Below are 22,814 nucleotides of genomic sequence, written 5' to 3' on the forward strand. Positions count from 1 at the left end.
AGGTTTGTGATGGCGTCGCAGTAGATGTGAAACACACTGAGGTGCTGGAAGCTGCTGAATCGAAAACACACACACACGCACACTCACACACACAAACGCATCCGCCGCTTCGTGAAGTTTCCTTCACGGGAAACTCCCGACTCTTTCAGTTTCGTTTTCCAGTTGTGACGTCAGCAGAGACCGCTAGGTGGGGCCAAACACACGCGTTTATATCGCTATACTTGTGAGGACATCACGCATTTACAATTACTGCCTGAAACCATTACCCCGAAGTTTGTTCACGATATTGTAAGGTTTTTGTATTATTAAATGTAGAATAATAACAATTATTGTTATTATTATTATAATTATTATTGTTATCATTATTGTTGTTATTATTATTATTACTAGGTCAAAGATTCAACATGCAGAACGTCACCAGACATGTCTCCTATTTGTTTATGTCTTTGTGTTTGTAAAAGAGAGTGTTAAGACCACTTAAAGTCGTAATATTATCAGAAAAAAAGACGCAACCTTATGATAAAGTCACAATTTTATAAGAATTAAGTAATGATATTACAAGAGAAAAAAATCTAGGTCAGGAACTTTTTACTGCTTATTTGATTTTTTAAGAATTTTTATTTTCATAATGTTATGACTTTTTCTCATTAACTTAAGACCTAATTCTCATCTTATGACATTTTCGAAATCTCTAAAAAAAAATCTTCATTATGGCCCCAATAGTCTCTCATATTGGTTCATTTGTTTTGTTTTTAAAGAAAAATAACAATTTGTCTTGTTTAAAATTGATTTCAATTCATGTTAAGTGTTTATTTGCTTAAATTTCCACATTTAACTTGTGTTGAGTTGTGTATTGAACCATAAATGTGATTTCATAAATCATACTAATGGGTGCTTGTCTCAGATTTGAGGTGAGCACAATGAAACCTTTCTCCTTCACCAACAACAATGTAAAAAAAACATTTTCATGCATTAGACTGGACCACAAACTGTTTATAAAGATGGATGACGTGTCTCCACTTCCTCCCACTATCCAGAAATGAAGCCAAAATGCCCCCACAATGAACGCTGCCATCTTGCACAGATGATGTCATATGGAGCCAGAGTCTGCCCAGTAGCAATCAAGGGATGGAGCCGGGTGTCGAGGTCCCACCTATATACCTGCTCGACCAATCGTGAGTGAATCTCAGCTGTCAATCATGTTTCACCACGTTTTTAATGGCATAAAAAAAAAATGTTTAAACCAAACATACCAGTATAAATGAACACTTGGACAAACCTGAAATGGCAGAAACCATCTTTGAGAAAAATGTATCTGATGTGTGAATTTTAGTTTGGTCCACGTTAATATTAACTGACATGGAGGAGATGGTGTTTATGACCTACACTGCAGCCAGTTACCAGGTGACACTTAAATTCAGGGGAACTGTTTTGTCATCGATATTCATATTAAGTTTACGCTCTGGACATAAAGCGTCAGACATCCAAGTCAAAGCAACATACGCACAACATGTTTTCGTGAGAAACGTGTCTAAGCCTCTTAAAAACAACCGTTTGAGTAAGTAGTATAGAAGAGTCGGGGAATCAAGCAGCATTTGTTCTTTGCAGATTTTATTTGTTTCTCAAATACAGGAGAGTTAATGTACAGAAGGACAAAGAATTTCATCAAGAACTGTACAATATTTACACGCCTTTTTTTTCCTTTTTTTATGGAAAATTAGATTGTTTTCAAAATAAGTCATAGTATGCACAAACATCAAAATGATAAAAATGAAATGACTATTTCCTCTTTAAATATTACTTATTTATACTCCTTCTTCCCACATGGGAAATGGATAGTTTACTTCTTTTTCTTTGCACCTGCATGACTGATGATTGAACTGAAGAACGACAATGTTACGTTTCAAATAGAATTTCCCATTCCCTTCTTTTTTTTTCTTCTTTTCTTCCTTTGTTTTTGTTATTTTACACCCACTGTATTTTATACAATATTTCTGTCTCAACGTCTGTTCTTTTTGTATAGAGGGGAAGACGACTTGGATATGTGGGTTGCCGATTGTACACTGAACCTGTGGAAAATAAAAAAAAAAGGTATTTAAAATGTCCGGGCAGCAAACCCAGCGCTTGTGAGAGTTTAAGTTAAAAACCTCCTCATATAAATAATAAAAATGTGTTTATATATTATCACACAGCGGACTGGTGCTGCCCGTGACATAACACGGGATGAGAGGGAGAGCGTTCGTTAACACATTTCATGTTTCTATCCGTAGACGAGTCCATGTTCACGTTTGCTCACGGCACGCTCGACACGCAGGTTAAAAAGCATTCTCACCCTCTTCCACTCTTTTCAAAAGCCAACAGCGAATGTTAGTCTTTTCAAAAAAATAATTTATGTAAAAACTAAGCGGTAATAGTTTCTCTTTGAACTATTGTCTTTATGACACACAGTTAACAAGATGTCAGTGGCTCCTCCGTTGACTTGGCATTTGCGGCTCCTCCACTTTTAGTCCTTTGTCCACCTCGCGTCGCTCCCATTTCAACAACCGTCAATTCCCTCTTGACCCACCAGCGGCCCCGTGTCTGGCGGGGTCCCCCTTCTCACAAAGTAAGATATTTCTTAAAGTCATTTATCAACAACAAGAAAAAGAAAAGAGGCCAGTGTCTGAGGTCACATGAACAGACCCGCTTTTGTTCGTCAAGGGCCTTAAAAATTCATCCTCAGATATTAGAGATTTGAAGAGGGTGGGGGGGGGGCTGTACAGTAGGATCCATCTCTTTCCGTGTTTGGATTTTCTTCTCAATTTTTTTTTTAATCCGTTCGCTTTAATGAATTCTCTGCGTCTTGCTGCAGTTGGCTCAGGCTTTGGTGCTGAGCGTGAGCAGCTCGATGAAGGAGCCGAAGAGGGTGTCCAGCCAGCTCTGGTTGGCCATGCACTGCTGCACCACTTCCTCTTGGCCCGGGTCCTCAGCCGCCTGCTCAATGGTGTTGGTCTGGAGAAGTGGGAAGGAAACACAGATAATTGTGATGCTTGGACTCAAACTAGGGTCTCTTGCCAAAAAAGAAAACATATATGAGCTGGTTCTGTGTCTAATGAGGTTTGTGGACTGTATGTGATGAGTATCTACAACCTAAAGCAACAAAAAAACTAAACTTTTCAAGCGGGATTTAAGTGTATACTGATCCTGGGGACATGCTTTCTTACCTCTTTCTTGCACTGTAAGAAGGTGTGGTATTTATAGTGATGAAGGGAGTGGTAGAGACTGTAGATCCGATACGACTCGGATGACAGTTTAAGGTCCTAAAAGAAAGAAGTCAGATTTAGAATTGTCAGAATATACCAGCATCAATAAACGAAACAATCTCAGAGCTAAACCTCGATATTAACTCTGCAGCTCTGTGTGAGAAAGAGGAAAAGCGGAGCCGGTTCAGAAACTTGCAGCAGGTGCTTGAGGGGAAGCTCAAACTGTTTCATTGTCTCACTCATCAGCGATCCATCTGTCACACACACTCCACTGTTATTGCTTTTAACAGCAGTGGTTATTTTTGTTGAGGCCGGGGTTTCAATGTCTATTTTCTCTGCTCCTCAGGAAGCCAACATCACGATCCTCAAGTGCTTCAATTATCTCACCCAGAATCCAGGAACAATCACCTGGTCATAGGCTGAAAATGTCCTAAGATGAGCCTTAGAGGTTCCGTTATTGTTTGAGAGCTCAACAAATCAAATGTGAATAAAGGGACCATTCAATTTGAACAAAGATGCTGTTAAGTACATACAAAAGGCCCCGATGACTCATCACCGAGTGAGCACCCACACAGAAGCCTACCTGTGGTTTAGGCAGGGTCTTCTTGACTCTGTTGAGGGTCTTGCGGTTGTAAGCGTCCCCGCTCAGCCGCACCCTCACCACTCCTGAGTCCAGGGGGTCTACAATGATCTGGGGGTAAGCATGCACGACTTCCTGTTGAGGGAGGGGACACAGAATAACAATCAGACACAGTCACAGGGAGAAGAGATGCCTTGGAAACAAAACGTGCTTCATTTTGTATTTCAGCTTGAGTGGAGTGATTATTTTAACTACCAATACATTTATTGATTATCCGTTATTATCACTTGCTATAGCTTTAGTATAGTCTGCTTAGTAGAGACCAAGGTATATTTACAATGAAAAAGGCAACCGATTCTAACACCGAGGAGGCTGGAAACGGTTGTTTGACGTTTTTGCTTGATAAATGACACAAATATCAGCATATTTTGCAGAATAGAAAATAGAAAGGAGCACAGTATTGTGAAATAAATATGAAGAGAATGTTCGGCCATGAGAGAAAGAGAGAGAGCGACAGAGAGAGAGAGATTCAGGACAGATCACCTGGTGCTGAGAGTTCATGCTGACTCTCCTCAGCAGCCTCCTTTTCTGTTCGCTGAGGATGCTGTCAATCTTCCTCATCGGTGGGAGGTACAGCTCGTCTGGTGGCCAATCAACACAGAGGAACTTTCATTAGCAATCATTCATGCTACTGCCAATCATTATAATACGACAGGGCAGAATCAAAGAGGCTCTTTCTGGGTGCAAATTTTTCAGGATTCCGGGGGCTTTCCGTCAAACCTGTCACTTCCTGTTTATTTGGATTTCTTAAAAAACCATTAAAAGATTCATTTGAATATGCGCGCTACACAACTTGCTAACAAATCCCCTGCTGTCGTAAGAGCAGGTTGTTCAGCTGGATGGCATCATCTAAAACCTGGCAGGTGCTGTGATATTTATTGCACAATCTTAAAATGCGTCAATGCTATTGTTTGGTTGCCGACATTTAAGCTGTGAAAAATATGCCACCAAAAAGGGAGGTCTGGTTAGATTACAGATACGTTCCAACACAATTAAAGCCTGAGCTTCACAATCTACATGTCAGTAGATTTATAAAAGCCAGTTTGAAGCGTAACTAAGCAGATTTCTCACCATCTGTGTCTTCCAGAGCTTGGATCATGTCGGGGTCCAGGGCCGTGCTGACCAGCATCTCCACGTAGCTCCTGAACATCTCCCTCATGGCACGGTTGTTCACTCCGCCTTTCACTGGCACTGAGTGGAAGAGAAGCAGCTTCATTATTACGGCCTCAAAAGGGATATAAACTCTTCTAACCGCAAAATGCAAGCACAAAGAATCAAAATGGCAGCTCACTTTCATTCTCACTAGCTGCCTCCTCTGATGAGTCCGAGTCTGATGATGAAGGTACTTCCTTCAGCCACTTCTTCCTCTTTTTGGGTGGTGGCTCGGCCTTCACTTTGGCTGGCTTGGACTTGAGCAGGCGCTCAGCCTTTTCCTTCTCTTTCCTCTCCACCGCTTTCTTCTCCTCCTTCGCTCGACCTCGTTCTGCTGCTGCAGCACGTTTCTCTACTTTGTCCTGCTGCGGCTGCACTCGCTTCTCCTTCTCTCTCTCACGCTCCTTCTCATGCTCCTTCTCTTTTTCTTTCTCCCTCTCTTTCTCTCTCTCTCTCTCCTTGGCTTTAGGCACGGCAGATGGAGCCTCCTTCTTCTCCCGTTGTTCTTTCGCCGTTGTTGTGGTCGCTGTTCTCGTTTTCTCTCTCTGTTCGCGTTGGACTGGTGGAGCCACTCTCTCCTCTTTCTCCGCTACCTTTGGTGGGGCCTGGGACGCGGGAGGGGAGGCCATCCTCGGGAGGGACTGGCGTCTGTTGCACAAGAAGGAATTGATTTACAGAAAGACAAGGAATCTCATTTTAGTCAGGTGTAATAGCAAAATAATTCACTGTGTCACAACAGTTCATTCCCACAGGTGAGATCTGTATCAATCGGCTTATCATTTGGTCTTGGCTAAGAACAAAATTTGCTTGTGAGAGTTGTGAGAATAAAGCTCATTTCCATAGATAGGCTCCCACCCCCATCTTGGCTCACATGATGGTTACTCCATATAGTTTTTTGGGACTTTTTGGACCAGCCCTTCAAACCTAAGCCTGGCATTCAGGTGCTCAACTGCAAGCTCCTCTTCCAGGCTTGACTGGAAGAGGAGCCCCAGAGTCAAGGTGATTTTAATCCAGCTAAATCTAGCGAGAATTAATTTAATATGAATAGAATTTTCCATATAGTAAATACTGGTACCTGAGAGCAGGTGTGGCTCTCCGCCAAGGTCTCCGAGAGCAGACTCTGACATAGTCCTTCTTATTGACATTCTCCAAAAACTTGACATAGATTCGCTGGTATCGCCTCTTGGCATCTCCGAAGTAGCCAAGATACTGACAGAAAAACAAATTACATACATTTAACATGATGAAGTGACACATTTGGTAGGTAGGCATCCATTTATATGCACACATAATGTACATTTCACCATATATACGCTATAGAATCATATTCTAGGATGTAGCATCGAACTCACGTTGCTTGTGGCGCAGAACTGCCTCTGCCCATCTTTAATCTCTGGACTGAACTTCTGCAGCAGGGCTTTCTGCACCCTCCAGATGGGTGGAGGCTCACGGCCTGTCTGCAGAGCCAGCTGTGACGAAACACATGACACACAACTGAGTACAACATGTCACTGTAACATTGCAGCCACTGAAAGATTCAGATCTCAACACATTTTATTTGTTAAAAAGAGCAAAACAGGATTTTCGCTGATGATTTTCCCTTAATAATATACACACAAAAAACACAAATACCTTGAGAGTCCGGATGTCTTCCACTCGCACCACAAACTCGTCCCTTTCTCTGAAGATGCCCTCCCCTCCGCTTTCGCTCTCATCCTCCTCACTCTCTCCAACAATGGCAGCATCTTCTTGCTTCTGGGCAAGATGCAGCGAGGTGATTTTGGGAGGTGGGGGCTCTTCGGGAGAAGCGGGGGACTCCGGAGACGGCATGGGAGACTCCTTCTGAGTAGGAGGCTCGGAAGTAGGAGGGGAAGGAGGAGGAGGAGGGGAAGGAGGCGAAGGTGATGTCGCAGGAGGAGGAGTGGCAGGCTGAGGGAGAGGAGTGAGTGCGGGAGGCGATGGAGATGGGGATGGGGATGTAGGAGCGATGGGGCTCGGAGGCTGGGAGGGCTCCTCTTGTTCTTCTGCTGGAGGCAGGGGTGAGGGGAGTGAGAGGGGAGGGAGGGGGGAGTGAGACGGAGAGGAGGATGAGGAGGGAGATGGGGGGACAGAGGGAGGTTCGGGAGTCGCTGGCTCTGGAGGGAGCTCGGGCAGCGGCACTGGAGGGAAAGAGGAAGTAAAGGTCACTTTACAGATCAATTTACCACCATGTCATAAAAATTGTATTAAATTATTTTTTACAAATATATAATAAATTTAACTAAAATACAACTTATATACTATTACTAAGATAACTTATAGTAATTATAATAATTTTCCTACACTGAGCTTTATAAAAAAAATTGATGTGCAAGAAAAAGGGATATGGAATGAATAAAGATCCGCCTCACCATCAAGCTTGGGTGCACCCAGTGTTTCCAGCTGTGGTTCGATCTCCTCTGTCATATCATTCTCTTCGTCCCCTCCTATGCTTCTTTCCTCCTCAATCTCCTCCTCCTTGTTCTCCTCCTCCATGTCTCCATCTTCTAGCTGGAGATCATCAGGTTCATCAGAGTGGGGCTGGTTGTGGGGAGTATGCATGGTGGGCTGCGGGCTGAGCGTGGGGGGCGGCAGTGTGGGAGTGAGAGGGCCCTGGCTGGGTTGAGCCTGAGGCTGGGGAGGCAGAGGAGGAGAGAGTGGGGGCTGGATGTTCGAGTTGAGCTGAGGAGTGTCGTACAGAGCAGAAATGGCCGAGGAAATGCTCTTCTGGAGGTCCTGGTTCTTTCCCACCGAGTCTTCCTCATCAGAAGAGAATGAGGGCAGGGTCTCCAGGTTCCGCTTTAGCTCATCTTCCAAGCGCTTGGGGCTGGGGCAGTTGCCCAGAGTCAGACCACCATTCCCTTCGCCATCCCCAAATGGAGGTGGCGGGGGTGGAGGAGGAGGTGCAGGAGACATTGGGCGCAGACCCCCTGGTTTACATGGTGAGGTTTCACCATTGTCATGCTCCATTCCTGGTGAGATGTCCAAGCCTGGAGGTCTCTTCCCCGTCTTGAGGAAGTCCAAGAATGAAGCAACAAAGCCAGCCTTGGACTCAGAGTCCTTATCATCCCCCTGAGAAAACACAAACCACAACTATCAAGCCATGAACTTAAGATAAATCCAATCAATTTGATCTTAAAGCATCTTAAAGCATTCTCTACTTAACAAAGCTAGGATACAATCCTGTAGCCGTTACCCTTTCCTCCATCCCCTCATCATCCACTCCTTCACCCATCATCTGGCTTTTCTGTTTGTTCTTGTCCTGACTTCTGTTGCTTTCTGTGCTGCAGGGGGGTCCAGGACTTAGGCCAAGTGAGGGAGCTGAGCCCACAGAGCCGTCAGACAGAGCGGGATCCGTGCCAGACAAAGAGTCTGTCCTCAGCAAGGCATCGGAGGAGGACAGGGTTCCGATTGGTAATTTAATCTAAAACGAGAGAAAACAGAAATATTTCAAGTAATGCATTTCATATTTTTAGCTTTTACAGGACAGAACAGTTAAAACAGAGTGAGGAGTAGTGTAGAGTAGAAAGTAGTGTGATGAAGCAACAAACAGCAATATCAATTGCAGCTATGCACATACAACAAAAAACACAAAATCTGTTTTACATTTCTCACTCTTACTAGTTAAAGAACTTGTATGTGAACCACGTCTTATATCTGTGACTTGATTTATTTGAAAATCCCCACACCTTTTCTAGACAGAAATCTACTGACCTTCAGAGGAGGAATAGGTTCGTGTTGCTGCTGTTGGGGCTGGTGATGGAGCTGCTGCTGCTGCTGTAGGTGATGGTGCTGCATCTGATCCTGCTCCTTCCCACTCATTTCCATGTACATGTCTTCCCTCCTTCCTCCTCTACCTCTGCTTCCACGACCCCTGCCTCTGCCTCGTCCCTCCACGCTGAATCCTCCTCCCACTGTTGTACCACCCATCTCACCCATCATCCCTCTCGGGGTGAACGGTTCAGGCATCGGGCGGATGCGAGGCCTGCCTCTTGGCCTAGGGGGACCCTCTCTCTTGGGTCTAGTGGGCTTCCGGCCTCTCTTCTTGGGTCCTTCCTGAGGCATAAGAGAGTGTGAACCCATAGATGTGTATCCAGAGGAGTGATAGAAGTCAATGTCGCCCATTAAAGGGCTGAGAGAGCCACTTCCTCCTCCCTTTCTGCAACTGGACACCAGGTCTGGTAACAGGTCCGGGAGTCTCCGGCTGTTTAAGCGGATGTCAGCTGGCTGGTCAGCTTTATCCTCATCATCTTCAAACTCATACTCTTGAGCGTAACTTTTCTTAGGCAGTGTGTTGGGGTCCCTGCGCTCCTTTAACAGGTGGAAAGAGCTGGACTTGAGCAGTTTCTTGGGACGAGATGAGCAGAAAATGGGAGACTGGAGGCCTCCAGAACCACTTCCTGCATTACTTCCTCCAGGCCCACCAGACATTTTGGCTCCAACATTGTTGGGACCAGCATTATTGGGGCCCATACCCATAGCTGGGCCCTGGGACTGTATCAGTCCAAGCTGCTCAGTGTTGACAGTGGAGGGGAGCTCATGGGTTTTAAGGGAGTCTAGATCCAGAGTCATGGTGTTGTTGCTGGGCTCTTCCAGGCCATGACAGTATGATTCATAACCCTGATCTCCACCATGGTGACCCATTATGTCATAGCCCGCTCCAGCACCGCCCCCTGCTCCACCCGCACTCTGTCCAGCTTTCATGGAATCCATTCCCTCTTGACCAGGGTGGCTGTCATTCATCTCTCCCTGCCCTGGACCTCCACCCCCTGCACAGCTTGACTTGTAGTCCTCTGTGCAAAACATGTCTTCCATTCCTGGAAAAAAGGAGCGGTCCTCGTCCTGAAGGAGAGAATCTGGGAAGCAGATAGAAGTTAGGGGCACAAAGCGGTTACTTTGTTGATTCTGGTCTGCTTTCTCCCCCGGGCTGACTGTGTCAAACTGGTGTTGCTCCGAGCGCTGCTGGTCCAGCTGGCTCTGCTGAGGGGTGAGCTGGGATGAGAGCGGCTGCTGTGGGTCAGACTGAGGCTGGGAGTGTGGGAGTGGAGGTTGCGAGTGAGGGTGATGCGAGTGGGTTTGTTGATGCTGAGGGTGGTGCTGTGAGAGGTGGTGCATGTGGGATGGGGCAGATAAGCTCATGTCAGGCTCGGAGAGGAAGGAGTGGAGTTCTGAGGCGGAGTGTTGCTGCGAGTGGTGGTGGGACGGGTGCTGCTCCTGCTGTCTGTGTCGCTCACTGCTTCCTCCGCTCCTCCCGCCGCTGCCTGGTCCACCGCGTCTGTCTTCAGCTACGTCTGCGCTGGACGTCTGAGAGAGGGAGCGCTCCAGCATGTCCAAGGAAGAGACCACTGTGCTTTGTTTCACCTGACTCTGCTCGTGCTGATGAGGAGGGGGCCCGTGGTTGTAGTGAGCCGCAGCCACTTCCAAAGCCTGGGACTGGAGTTGGAGCTGGAGCTGGGTGGTTTGAGACTGAGACTGAGCTTGATGTTTACTTGCACCAAGTCTCCCACCAGCGCTTTCCATTACAGCTTGCTGTTGGCTAATAGAGTGCTGCTGTTGGGCATGAGAGTCCATTTTATGGTGCTGTTGATGTTGTGAGTGAGAATCAATTTTGTGGTGCTGCTGATGCTGATGGGAGTCCATCTTCTGATGCTGCTGATGTGGAGGGAGGGAGTCCATTTTTGGGTGTTGCGGATGTGATTGGTGGGAGTCCATTTTGTGATGCTGCGGGTGCTGCCGGTGAGAGTCCATTTTGTGGTGCTGTTGATGAGGCTCCAGTTTGTTGCGGGTGGTGTGGGACAGCACCGACTGGAGCAGGTGTGGCGGCTGACGGGACTGATCGGTGGGAGAGTCCATGAGGGAGGCTGCAGCTTGAGACTGGGAATGCTGCTGCTGGACTTCCGGTGTTTTCCGAGGATAGGGGATGTCAGCTCGCTCCTGTGACTTCTTTTGGAGCTCCATTTGGGGGTGGGACGGCATCTGTGAGTGATGTGAGGAGTGTTGGGGGGCAAGGGGGTGTTGGGAGTATGGGTCACCCCGCCCATAGTGGACTACAGAGCCTAGGTTGTCATGGTGATGGAGATGGGAGTGCACTTGTTCAGCGCTGCCCCTCCCTCCAGTGCTCCTGCTGCTTCCAACAGACCTCTCGTTCCTCTGCTGCTGCTGTTGATGGTGATGTTGTTGATGTTGCTGCTGTTGTTTCTTCAGTGACATCTCCAGCTGGCTGTCCAGCCCTGATATTGCCCCCCCGGACCCCGCATTTCCTACTCCGGCCGTGGATGTAGCACTGTGGGTACGTATGACACTCTGGGGGTGGTACCTCTCCTCAGAGGTCTTACCCATGTCATAGCTTAGCCCTTTGCCTGAATCAGTAGTTGGGGGCACTGGCTGGGGCTGAGACTGAGTTTGTTGGGATGCCTGTTGGGGTGGTTGTTGAGGATGGTGATGAGCAGCCTGGGGAGTGGGACTTGCTTGGGCTTGCAGCAAGTGCTGTATCAAGAACTCATCGTCATCATCTACTTCCTCTTGGGATCTCTGTGAGCCCACCCCGAGCATAGAAGTGTCTGCCTTTGTTTTAGAAGAGGAGGAATGATAGGACTGAGGTTGGGAGTTTGGGCCTCTGGTGTCAGGGTAGCCTTGTGGGGAGGCCAGGAAGGTGGGGGAGAGAACTGAGGAAATGTATTTATTAGAGCCTGCACCTCCTGGAGATTGTGTGGGGCAGGTGGGCACTGGGGAGTGCAACCCTGGACGGATGATGCCAGAGTTGCCTGATGGGGAGGGGCTAGAGTCTTGAATATGATAGGACCCTCCACCACTACCTCCTCCACCTCTCTCATTGGTCATACTGTTTCCTGCTCCTCCTCCTGAGCCAGAGTTCCCACTCCCTGTGCCAGTGCTGCTTCCTCCCCCTGATGCTCCACTACCTGATGAGCCACTTGATCTTAAAAGAGCAGGGGAGTGACCTGGGGCTCCGTAGCCTAGTGACGGGCTTCCAGCTCCACCCAGTGAAGATGGAAGTGATCCATAAGCAGAGTCTGCACCATATATATCAGTGGAGTACGACTGGCTTCGCCCACCTAAACTCCCGTATCCTTTCCCAGCAGTACCTGAGCTCAGGTCTTGGGCTTGTGGTGAACTGAAGCCTCCATAGGACTGAGACAGGTGGGAAGTAGGGGGCTGATTAGGGGAATATGACTGTGTTTGTTGTTGGGGTGGGGTCTGACCAGTAAGAGCAGCGGAGGGGGCTTTCACTGGCGGTACAGGAGAACCGTAGCCTGAGAGGCAGGATTTGGGTGCTGAGGAGGAGGAGGAAGGAGGCTGCTGCTGAGGGGCTGGGGGAGGAGGAGCTGGCTGCGGGGGTGGCTGCTGCCTAGAAGGGGCTGCGCTGGAGCTGGATGTGGGAATGGAGTTGGAAGGATGAGCACCAGAAGTAGCAGAAGAAGAGGAGGAGGAAGAGGATGTAGAGGAAGCAGAGGGGGGTGTGTGAGGAGTTCTTGAGGATGAAGCTGAACTGGCGGAAGAATAGCCACTGCTGGAGCTGCTTTTCGTACCTTTTCCAGCTGAGGACGAGGACGAGGAAGAGGAGGATGACGAATAGGGAGGCTGGATGATTGGCCGATATTGTTCAGTGCGAGCGGGGGCTTTGAGGTCAGATGATGGGCTCTGGTCACCCAGTGGGCTGCAAGAAAGGCCAGCATGTCTGTGGTGGGTGGCTATCTGCTGGTACCCCGCCCCTCCACAGCTGAGATAGTGCTGAAGGGAGTGGGCAGCAGAGGACGAGAGCTGTGACTGAGATGGAGTGGGCCGCTGGTAATGTTTGATAACACTGTCCTGGCGGGGCACGGCCCGTTCCTGAGCCGAATTGGACTGCGACTGGGACTGAGCCTGGGGCTGGGCCGAAGAAAAGACAGATGCATTATATAGCTGGGAGGACTGGTCCTGGAGCTGTGATGACAGCAGGTTGAACTGGTGGGACTGCAGGTGCCTGGCGGATGACGCCTGGGCTGATGTGGCTCCCGTGGGATCCTGGCTGCCCCTGTAGGCAGCTGCAGCAGCACCCTGTGAGGACAGGAGTCTATCAAAACCCAGGCTAGACTGGGAAGGAGCCTTTATGTGTAGTAGGGGGTCATGTGGGGAGAGCAGGCCATTGGATGTGGGACTAAATGTGGGCGTGTCCTGGAGGGAAAGGGAGGCAGTGGGGAAAGAACGGCTGGAGAAGGATGCTGGATGCTGATAGGCTGAGAGAGCAGAGGAGGAGGGGAAGGATCCAGAGCCAGGAAGGGCTCCAGAGATGAATAGTTCAGGAGGAGCAGGCGTGTGCATCGCTGTTAGGAAAAGGAAGACATATTTCAAAATTACTCAATATCCATCGAACTATAATTTGAATTAATAAATAATAAATTAGTCATGACTAAGATGATCAACAAGTACAGTAAAAATGCTTAAATCCTATATGGAAATGCACACATAGCAAAACTGTGGATTGTAATGCAGCAAAACATTGGGAGGTTCTTTAAATGTCATGTTGACTGAGTGGCCTGTTTGAATGTCAACACAAGAGGGAAGATCTAACTCAGCCCCACCTGTCTGCCAGGATGGTGTGCGGAACTGGGAAAGAAGGGAGGAGGCAGAGGGTGGAGGCTGAGGACCCCGGGACTCCAGGGCCGAGATCAGATTCATGACAGATGCATCTGGGGCAGAGGGGCTGGCATGGTGCAGGCCAGTGTCAAAGAGCCCTGAAAGACCTTTGGGAAGACAGAACAGTGAAAAATGATTAAGAACGCAAATTTTAACAAATGAAAATCTAAAAAATATATAACAAAAAATTATTATTAGATTTTTGCCAAGATTTAATCTTATCCCAGAAATATACTCGGTGAATCTGCTGTCACACATACAGAGAATCTAAGTCAAGAAGTCTGTAGTTCTTACTGTAACTATGAGTACATCATCCTCTGTTGTTGAAAACCAACCTAAGACATCAGCAAAACTTTATGAAAATCAATGCTGTGACAACAAATCGGGCTGCAACATCTTCAGCTCCAATTCATCTGAGCTACTGTATAATGTGATCATCTTTCAATGACAATCTACCAGGGCCTGCATGGAGAGACACAATAAGTCATTGTCGGGGTCCCTTATGGTGGTGACATGGAAGGTATGACATTTATCTCACCCAAACTACGTCCAGCTGCTCCCCAAGCCCCGCCTTGGCCAGAGCTCCCTGGGTGGTGATTGGTGGCATAGCCCTGCAGAGGGTGTGGGGTGGCGTAGGCTTGTCTGTGGAGGAGCTCAGACTCAGGGTGGGATGATCTGGAACTCCCATATACAAGACTGGGGAAGAAGGAGATTGTCATTCACTTTTAAGGACATTTACATAAACCTAATCTATTCCCAAAAATGTGACCCTTGAGAAAACACTGCCTAGGCTTGGGTCATGTAAAATGAATAAATAAATACAAATCTGACATGCAGGTTAATTGTTCTTTAATAGAAAAGGATGTTTAATTTGTTTCCATATGCAACTTCTTAACATGTGGAAACCAAAATCACTCATGAGTCTCATTTACATTTTAAGTTTAAGGGAGGATAATCTAATACAAAATAATAATTTAATAATATATCAATGGAGGAATTATATAATTGTTACATGTTATTATACCAAAATTGTGTTATAATGGATGCAAATCTGTCAAATCAGCAATAAAAGTGTCATGCAAAAATAATGGGACACTTAATTTGCAATTATAATGGCGCCTCGAGACCAAACCATAACAAAATTTGAAGATGTGAGCTAAACAAGCGTCTTATTTCAAAGCTGTAGATGATCCAGCTGCAGAAGTTTGCGTTGCAAAAACAGATGAAATGCGTGGATGTCCGGCAAAGGGAACATGTTAGCATTTGTGCTGCTGGCTGGTAGCACCGCCTAGCAGCGATGCACAGCACTAATGGGAGAAATACAGACTAGGCCCAAACTGCAAGGCCAATGTTTTACGTTTAAATAAACCACAAGTGTGTTATGTGCAGACTGATGCAAGTTGAAAATATGCATTTTGCTCTATTCGTCAAGAAAAAAAAAGGCCAAAGACCAGTTTCGTCTGCGACCCCTCATTATGTGGGTACGGCTAACAGCTGGATGGAGCAGGTCGACGCAAATGCATGCTAAAGTTGCATGCAAACACCAGCGATTAGCCAGGCTTGTTTACTCAAATATCATTTCATATTGTGGCGTGGTGGCTTCCAGGTACGACCCGGCAGCTAGCCGTGCGTCTAAATATCACATACGCGCAGCCCAACAAGAGACAATGATGCTGGCGTGCACAGGCCTCACGTCTCTTCCATGCAACAGAGCGCTAGCTTGCAGGCTAACACAAGGCTAACAGACAAGAGCTATCCTCCACAGCTCAGACCATTCCCATCATTATCATCATCATCTCGCGAACGCAACCTAGCCGTGTTATTAGCCTCGTTTGTTTTCGACGAATAGCCAGATTGTGTGTTTGATGCGTAGGGACTGTGGGGATATTTCATTATGCAAATTAACATAATCCACCAGCAATTATCTGGATCACGATTGGGGGAAAATGCACGATAAATCTCAAATCAGGGGAGTGTGGCATCGCCCCTGTTGGAAGATGTGCGTTCCCTGCTTCCCTTTGCAGTGCGTAGCTACTGATATTGGACCTTCCCGGTTAATATGCATCAGTTCTTGTTGATGTCTGTCAGGGGGGCTGTTGTGAGGTGGATAGATAGATAGGTGGTGGTGGTGGTGGGGGTTGCTGCGTCTGCACTCTTCGCAGTTCCCATCAATCCCGGTGAATTTATATCTATCGGGGGTCTGTATCCAGGCCTGCACACGGGGAACAATAATTCCTATGGATGCTCCAGACATGCACCCCCTCCCCCTCTCCCACCCTGTGCCAGGTCTACCTAAAAAACCCACGTCTGTCAATCACACTCAATTCATCTCCCCAACCTTCTCCTTTCTCCACCCCGCCCACCCCCACGACACGCACACTGCCCCATTCCTGCTTATAATATTATTACTATGCAAGTGTTACGGGGATGACAATGCACTGCACATTAACACGAGCCGTGGCACTGGATCATCAACATAATTTGTTTACACGGGTCACACCGTGCCCTGCAAAGCGCCACTGATGCATATGCACATTGTCTGAATCCGATGCATACCTTGCTTTTGCCGATCTCTCGTAACTCCATCCTGCTCCTGCGCCCAGATCACCAAATCCTGTTCCCGGGTAATTTCTATCCATTTATGTGTTGGAAAAAAAAAAAAAAAAAAAAAAAACGTGTGCGATGAGGACGAAAAAGCTACGAGACCGTCGCGACAAGCAGATCTCGGAGAAAGAGAGAGAAAGGGGGGAATAGGAATCCCTGTGTTTCCCTTTCTCGGTTTCAGGCTATTTTCCCCGGTTTCATAAGCAAGTCCTCAGGAGTGGAAAACAGCATATTGAAAGAGAAATGGAGGGGAGGAGGAGAAAGCTGGATGAAAAAAAAGAGGGGGGTCTACGGGGTTATAATCCAACCACCTCCAAAAAAAGACAGTCTTTCTCCTTTTCCTGCGTTTATCATTTCCCCGAATGGAGCTTCAGTCCAGAATCGGTCGCGGTCATGATGGAGATGCGGCGGATTTGGCCGGTGATGGACGAATTGCTGATAAACATTTGATTTGAATGCGTCCCTTTTTTTCTCTCTCTCCCTCTCTCTCTCCGCCGTCTCTCCTCCCCTTTCTTTAGGCTAGTTTTGCTGCTACGCTGCTAACACCATAAAGGATCGCGATCGACGGGCCACGTTGGTCGCGACCGATCCCCGTAGACGAAGCGAAGAAATCCCCAAATCTCACCCCCTCCGCAAAAACAAATCTTTTCTCTTTCCCCCCTCCGTGCTTTACAAATGGTTCCCACCCCCCGTCTACCTCCGGAGCCGTGGAGCTAGCAGCAGATGCTAGCTGTCAGTAACGACGCATCAAAATAAAACAGGGCTGCTTTTCTTTTCCCCCCCAAACGCCCGCTCCCTGTGTCTCTGCCTCTTCTTTAATGGCCACCCGAGTAACAGCGAGCTTCACCAGCACCGAGGCCGAACACGACGATAAATACGTAAAAGCCCCAGAAACGAGCTTGAGCTCGAAGTAAAAGCAGGCCGCGGCGCTTTAATATTTTTTACTCATTTTCCTCCGGAGTCGCCATGTTTGAAGGCGGCTCGCCGCTGTCCTGTCCTCCCTCGCTCCCCCTCTCCGTCTCACCGCCGAGACTCATTCAGTGTCTGCGGTGACCTCCATTCACCGGGCCGCTTCCCCCAGTCAGTCAGTCAGTCGGTCTGCAGGCGGCCATGCGCGCTTTTCCACACTTTCATCGTTATTGTTTGGCAAAAAATGTGGCGTCGAGAATTTGACACGAGAAGAAGAAGAAGAAGAAGAAGAAGAAATAGTGCGCTGTTTTGTCCTGGACGCTGTGATTGGCTGAGGCGCGTTCTCGGGTTTTCCAGGTTTATAATAAAATGCCTTCCGCAGTCACATCCACATTGTTGCAGCCTGGTTTGCACAGTTTCCTGCCAACAATCCCATGATTCTAACATTAAATAACCTGCAGCGTTTGATTACAACCTGTGACATTACAATAAATTCTGCATTTTCTCCTTTTAAATGAGCCACACATGCTTAAAAACACCAAAACCTATTTTGGTCCATTTTCCCCTTTGATTTTATTATTTGGACCACACGTGTAGTGAGTGTGTCCACCTGCAGGTGGCAGTCTGGAGTTTATGGTTCTAATAAAAAGAGGGATCATCGTGAGATGCTTTGCTCTTGTGTCTATTTCACATTTTTATATATACATACATACATCTGATTATTTACTTTTTTACTAGCATAATAACCATTTCATTAACATGTAATTATCTTCAGCTGATGTGTGGGATTCAAGCGTTTAAATAGGTCAAACAAACATTTTGGCGTTTCTCACCGTCAATGTGACTCCTTTTGTTTACAGGTAATAATAATGGACACAATCCATGGGCCAGAAATCCATCATTGTGTTACACACCATAGTGTATGTTGCCCTCCAGTGGTGCTTTTAAAATCTGCAACTACAACACTTCAAAATCACAGTGGCTACAATTTTCTCTCAATTTGAATCTTGTGATAAATATTTATAATTTTTTATTATCATTAGAATTTCAGGACCCATACAAATCCATAAGATCTATGTATATATGTATATAACTGTTCAATAGGATTAATGCCTAAATATCTCATGACATCAATGGGGGATTTCCCCTAGTTTCCCTTATATATATAATATCATTATGAAACAGGATGCAGTACGTGTTGTTGTTGTTCTGATTTGCCATTTTTGCTGAGTTGCTGCTAATTCTGAGACAGGAAAACATTTTTTTCCACAATGTTTTGAAACTAGGCTGTATTCTGAAAGATATTCACAATACATTCTTTGATTTATAATGACAAACCCATGACTGTGTAATTACAGCTTAACAATCTCATCAGGATATGTTGACCAAATGAAACAAACGTGTGTTCCTCTATGGATTACCAACACTAAAGCTAACCCCTGACTGCTTTTATCTTTAAAAGCCTCCAGTTTCTGGATCGTTTCCAGAATATTAGTTGCATCATTTCCAGCGGCATGCTCGATGCTAATTCAAGGGGGTTATTTTTTAAACAAATGCCACAACTCTGAGCTCAACCTCTTAAGCCAACAAAGCAGAATAAAGCAAAAAGAGTCAGGCTCCCCAGTCTCTTTTCAGGAAAAAGCACCTCTGCCAGCTCCCCTGTAGTGAGCATTTTAGATGCACCATGAGGCCTTTGTGATGCATAATGATTGACTCAAAAGGGTCCTCTATCTGCATATTCATTAAAAGGACAATAAAACAAAAGGAAGGAATTTAAGAATACTCAGTTTGATGAACATAAATAGGACAGGATATTAGAATAAAGAGGAAAAGATGGAAGAACTCTCTTAAAACTTATTGCATTTAAAAGTAAATGTGCCTTCCTGAGTAATCTCTTGCATATAATCATTTCCTTTCTCAGCTTCCTTGACCTCTTCCTCTCTGGAGCCTCTCATATATGACACCATCCCTGTCGTGCTTCTGCCCTCCCTCCCTGGCCTGTCTTTATCTCCCCATCTCTGCAGCCGGTCAGTGACCATTCTTGACTGCAGCTCTCGCAGCAACACACCTCCACAGAACCCCAGCTCTCCTCTGTCAGACATGCCAGACTGCAACGAGGCCGCGCCAGCATCATGCCAGGTTATCAAGGAAGACGTGGACAAATGGTGAGTTCTGATGGGACTTATGTGCAACTGCTGATGCTGAAAGGGCTATTTGTAAAATTACACTCATAATTATAAAAGAAATGATAAATCTCATTACTAGCCATTGTGAAGGTCTTAAGTGAGTGTAAGTGCTTGTACAGAGTGTCTGTGTAGAAGTTTGCGCCCTCGAGGACTATTCATTAACTGTGTTTGGGTTCCAGTTGAGTAATTGTCACTTTCCATTACATCCCTTTGGCCGCTCTCACTCATCACTTACTGAGCTCTATGTTTTCATATTAACTCCTTATCTGGGCTCATCTTGTTAGAGCGCCTGTGGAGGAGATCATTACCTCTTAATTAATGTAGAATACATTTTCCCACAACTTTAAGTAAATCCACTCTGGGATGAAGTGTTAAGACAGGGCCCCTCTGTGTTGAGGAGCATAAATAGACCTGAGGTTTAAAAATAGTATTTTACATGTGTGACCTATTGCAGAGGAATGGCACATTCCCGGCTGTTGGTTCGTGTTACGTGCACACAGGAAGTGACAGATATTTGGTGTGTGTGTCCACGTGCGGCGGCGATTAGAGCTGGTGAAGCCGCTGCACAGATTACTAACTCGTGTTCTTCACAGAATGCAGATAAAAGCTGCTGTGGAGATTTGAGTTGGAATACACTGCGATCAGGCTACACTGTAATAATCCCTCTGGTGCACATGCAGACTAAATTTAGAGTTGTAATTTATGTAGAAAAGGTGATATAACGTCTAATGTCTGCATGTATTTTACCAAAGAGGATAAGAGTGTTTTTCTTTTTTTTTCAAATCTTGTTTTTTTGTTTCAGTGTCAGAGAGAGGAGAGTGGAAGACTGTAAAGATCTGATTGATGCCTTCCAGGCCTGTATAAAGACCCTGTCGGAGGGGTCATAATGCATGAGGAAATGCATATTGATGAAAAGTAAGTTCACAAAAATGACAACTCACTATTATTTTATTTTTCCTCAGTAAAAAGCAGCTATGAAGCATACGTTCTGTGTTGTTACACAGATAATCTTGCAAAGCAGAATATCAACAATCCCTCAAAGCCACAAAACAGTAAGCTGTGGTACTAATCTGACAATCACTGACACACAAATAAACAAACACAAAGACACAATGTCAAAACTCATTCAATTTGGTTCAAAATCATACTGTTGGTACATGACTTGTTTTTGAAGTCATAGCTGTGTCACTGCTTCGGTATAGTTGTATTTAAAATATTATTTTAATTCCCTTTTTTGACCATTTGACACATCACTTTACAAATTTCACTTGCAGCATTTCAATTGTAGTTTTACCAAAAATGTATTAAGAAAGGAAATGTGGTCATAATATCAAACAAACTGATTTTATTGAGTATTGAAGTATTGAGCTTTTGTATTTTCCTTAATATGTCAAACTCCAAGTATTGTCTATTCCATATTGTATTTTACATTCTAGAGTATAACATAAATAAACCATTAACACCACTGTGTGTTCTATTGTATCATATTGTATTTGCAGGATTTTAATCACATAATTCCATCACATGTTCTGCCTAAGTCAGTGCCGTCTCATACCTTTTTCCATTTTTGATTTTTTTCCAGTCACAGCTTCAGAGTCGTTCACTCTCTCAGCACTTCCTTGTTTATTGTATTGGACCCAACCATGTGAAAAACTGAGGAGGGGGTCGATGATGATACTGGAATTCAAATATATGCTCCTGTGAATGTGAATGTTCCTTTCATAAATGTTATAATTCCGTTATGGACAATGCCCTGACATTGACAATTGATGCACTGTAATTCTTAATGCACAAACACACACAATATAATAAATGTTATAACACACAGCATATGTTTTTGTTTTGTTTTGAATTGTTCAGCAGTTTCTTTCTATTTATTAGAAGTGCTACTTGTTGGAAACCCTCCATCCGCTGAACATAGGCTTCTTCTGGAGTAGTTGCTCTTAATGGAATTAAGAAGATCTTGTTAATCTCTGCTTAATCCTCACATTAGTACCTGCCCCGAGCAGTCTAATGTCAATATCCCAGTCTGAGCTCTGGCAATGAATGTGGGAATGCACAGAGATTAGACTGCAGCAAAGACCTGGAAAATAAGTTTTATTTTCTGGAGCCTCCTGTTAGTAGTCAGTATATATCAGTATAGATGGGAGGGGCAGGTATTAACACATCTTGTGTATTTCTGGAGTCCAGACTGATGGAGGGAGAGATTCAGGACCAGGATGTGAAGACAGAGTTTAAGAACATTTGGGAAAGAAAAATCCTTTGTCTGTCCTCAAAACCTATTTTCGTTTTTCCCTGCAGGACTCCCATGTTCCCTTCAATCTTAGGTTTAAAATACTACCTGTGGTAAAAATGTACCTGCAAATGTTTCCTTTTTCATTTTCTCCTGCAGGGCGTGTCGTTCACGCCACTGAAGAAGGCCATATTGCACTGAAAAATGTAGTTCTCGAAAAAGACCATCGGAATCAAACCAGAGAATTTCTGTTCTATTTCTGCTCCACGGCTGGAGACAAATCCTTCTGGCTGCGTGCAAATCAAGCAGCCAGGCGCAGATGACGATGGGCTTTGGGGAATTATCCACCCACACAACATTTCAAATTGAGATTTTAGAGATTTTTCAAGGCACTTTACAGATGATTCATTCAAATGTCCTACTTACTCTTTTTTCTTTAATATAACTGTCATCCCGGTGTTATTCATTTGAAATAGCACCCAACACTTTGCAGTCTCTCCTTGCAGATCAGGAGGTGTGCTGGGTCTTTAAGGAGCTCTACTCTATAGTGGGTTTAAATGTCTGCATGACCTATAATGATGATAAGGGTTTTTATGGGCTATACCATAGGCAGCTAAATGGAATTCAGCCCCAATTGATTCCATTATTTACAACTGTGTTTTTCTTATTATGACATGACCTCTGTGGTTATTGGCAGATATGAAATGATCACACAAAAATGGGTCTCTGGGCGCCTGTGGCCCAGGAGGTAGAGGTGGACGTCCACTAATCAGAGGGTCTGTGGTTCAATCTACGATTTCTCTTTTGCCGACATGTGATGGAACAGTTGCATGAATCGGAGAATGTGACTTAAAGCTCAATATAAATACAGTCTGAATATAGATCCATTAGATGTTGAAATTAACTGAGCACATTTACTCAAGTACTACTGTCAAGTACTCATTTTCATTTTGTGCATACAACTCCACTCTATTTCCAAGAGGCCTATACATGTATTTTATACATGTGTTTAAAGTTACTTCACATAAAATACAAAAGATATGGAAATCTCATCATACATTATGCATTTTTGAAGATGAAACTGCTCCAAAAATGAGACCGATGCATCAAAAAATGATTTCTGCACAGTCATAATAATGATAATCCATTAAAAGATTATAGGGAGGAATTTGCTGTTCAATGGTTTCTTTAATTTT

At 45.4% G+C, this 22,814-nt stretch overlaps 1 protein-coding gene and 1 long non-coding RNA gene across 4 annotated transcripts; one reads left to right on the forward strand and one right to left on the reverse strand.

Moving 5' to 3' along the window:
• Positions 1 to 1,590: 1,590 nt before the first annotated feature.
• On the reverse strand, positions 1,591 to 17,585 carry prr12a (proline rich 12a). Of its 3 annotated transcripts, XM_034571319.1 has the most exons (16): positions 16,243 to 17,585; positions 14,225 to 14,382; positions 13,632 to 13,793; positions 10,672 to 13,373; positions 8,767 to 10,635; positions 8,219 to 8,476; positions 7,425 to 8,124; positions 6,667 to 7,193; positions 6,387 to 6,503; positions 6,110 to 6,243; positions 5,174 to 5,682; positions 4,954 to 5,073; positions 4,366 to 4,463; positions 3,826 to 3,957; positions 3,204 to 3,299; positions 1,591 to 2,991 (listed from the first exon to the last, which is right to left on the reverse strand). In XM_034571319.1, exons 1-16 carry the CDS (start codon positions 16,323 to 16,325, stop codon positions 2,857 to 2,859), a joined length of 7,800 nt encoding a protein of 2,599 aa, XP_034427210.1. In that variant the 5' UTR covers positions 16,326 to 17,585; the 3' UTR covers positions 1,591 to 2,856. The 3 variants fall into 3 exon arrangements, with proteins under 3 accessions (XP_034427210.1, XP_034427209.1, XP_034427208.1); XM_034571318.1 differs by having other exon boundaries at positions 8,249 to 8,476; positions 8,767 to 13,373; XM_034571317.1 differs by having other exon boundaries at positions 8,767 to 13,373.
• Positions 17,586 to 19,210: 1,625 nt separating this feature from the next.
• Positions 19,211 to 21,217, forward strand: LOC117753320. Its single transcript, XR_004612233.1, has 3 exons — positions 19,211 to 19,364; positions 20,188 to 20,300; positions 20,974 to 21,217. It is a non-coding gene; the product is annotated as an uncharacterized LOC117753320 (long non-coding RNA).
• The last annotated feature ends 1,597 nt before the right edge of the window (positions 21,218 to 22,814 follow it).

This window comes from Hippoglossus hippoglossus, chromosome 19 (assembly GCF_009819705.1).
Source record: "Hippoglossus hippoglossus isolate fHipHip1 chromosome 19, fHipHip1.pri, whole genome shotgun sequence".
In the NCBI taxonomy this organism is placed as follows: Eukaryota; Metazoa; Chordata; class Actinopteri; order Pleuronectiformes; family Pleuronectidae; genus Hippoglossus; species Hippoglossus hippoglossus.

Excerpts from the sequence above, each read along its gene's own strand:
- prr12a (XM_034571317.1), bottom strand. The coding sequence starts at position 16,325 with ATGGATAGAAATTACCCGGGAACAGGATTTGGTGATCTGGGCGCAGGA. Across the intron at positions 13,374-13,631 it reads CACACCATCCTGGCAGACAG|CGATGCACACGCCTGCTCCT; the intron begins GTGGGGCTGAGT and ends TTTTCCTAACAG. Across the intron at positions 3,958-4,365 it reads GCATGAACTCTCAGCACCAG|GAAGTCGTGCATGCTTACCC; the intron begins GTGATCTGTCCT and ends CTCCCTCAACAG.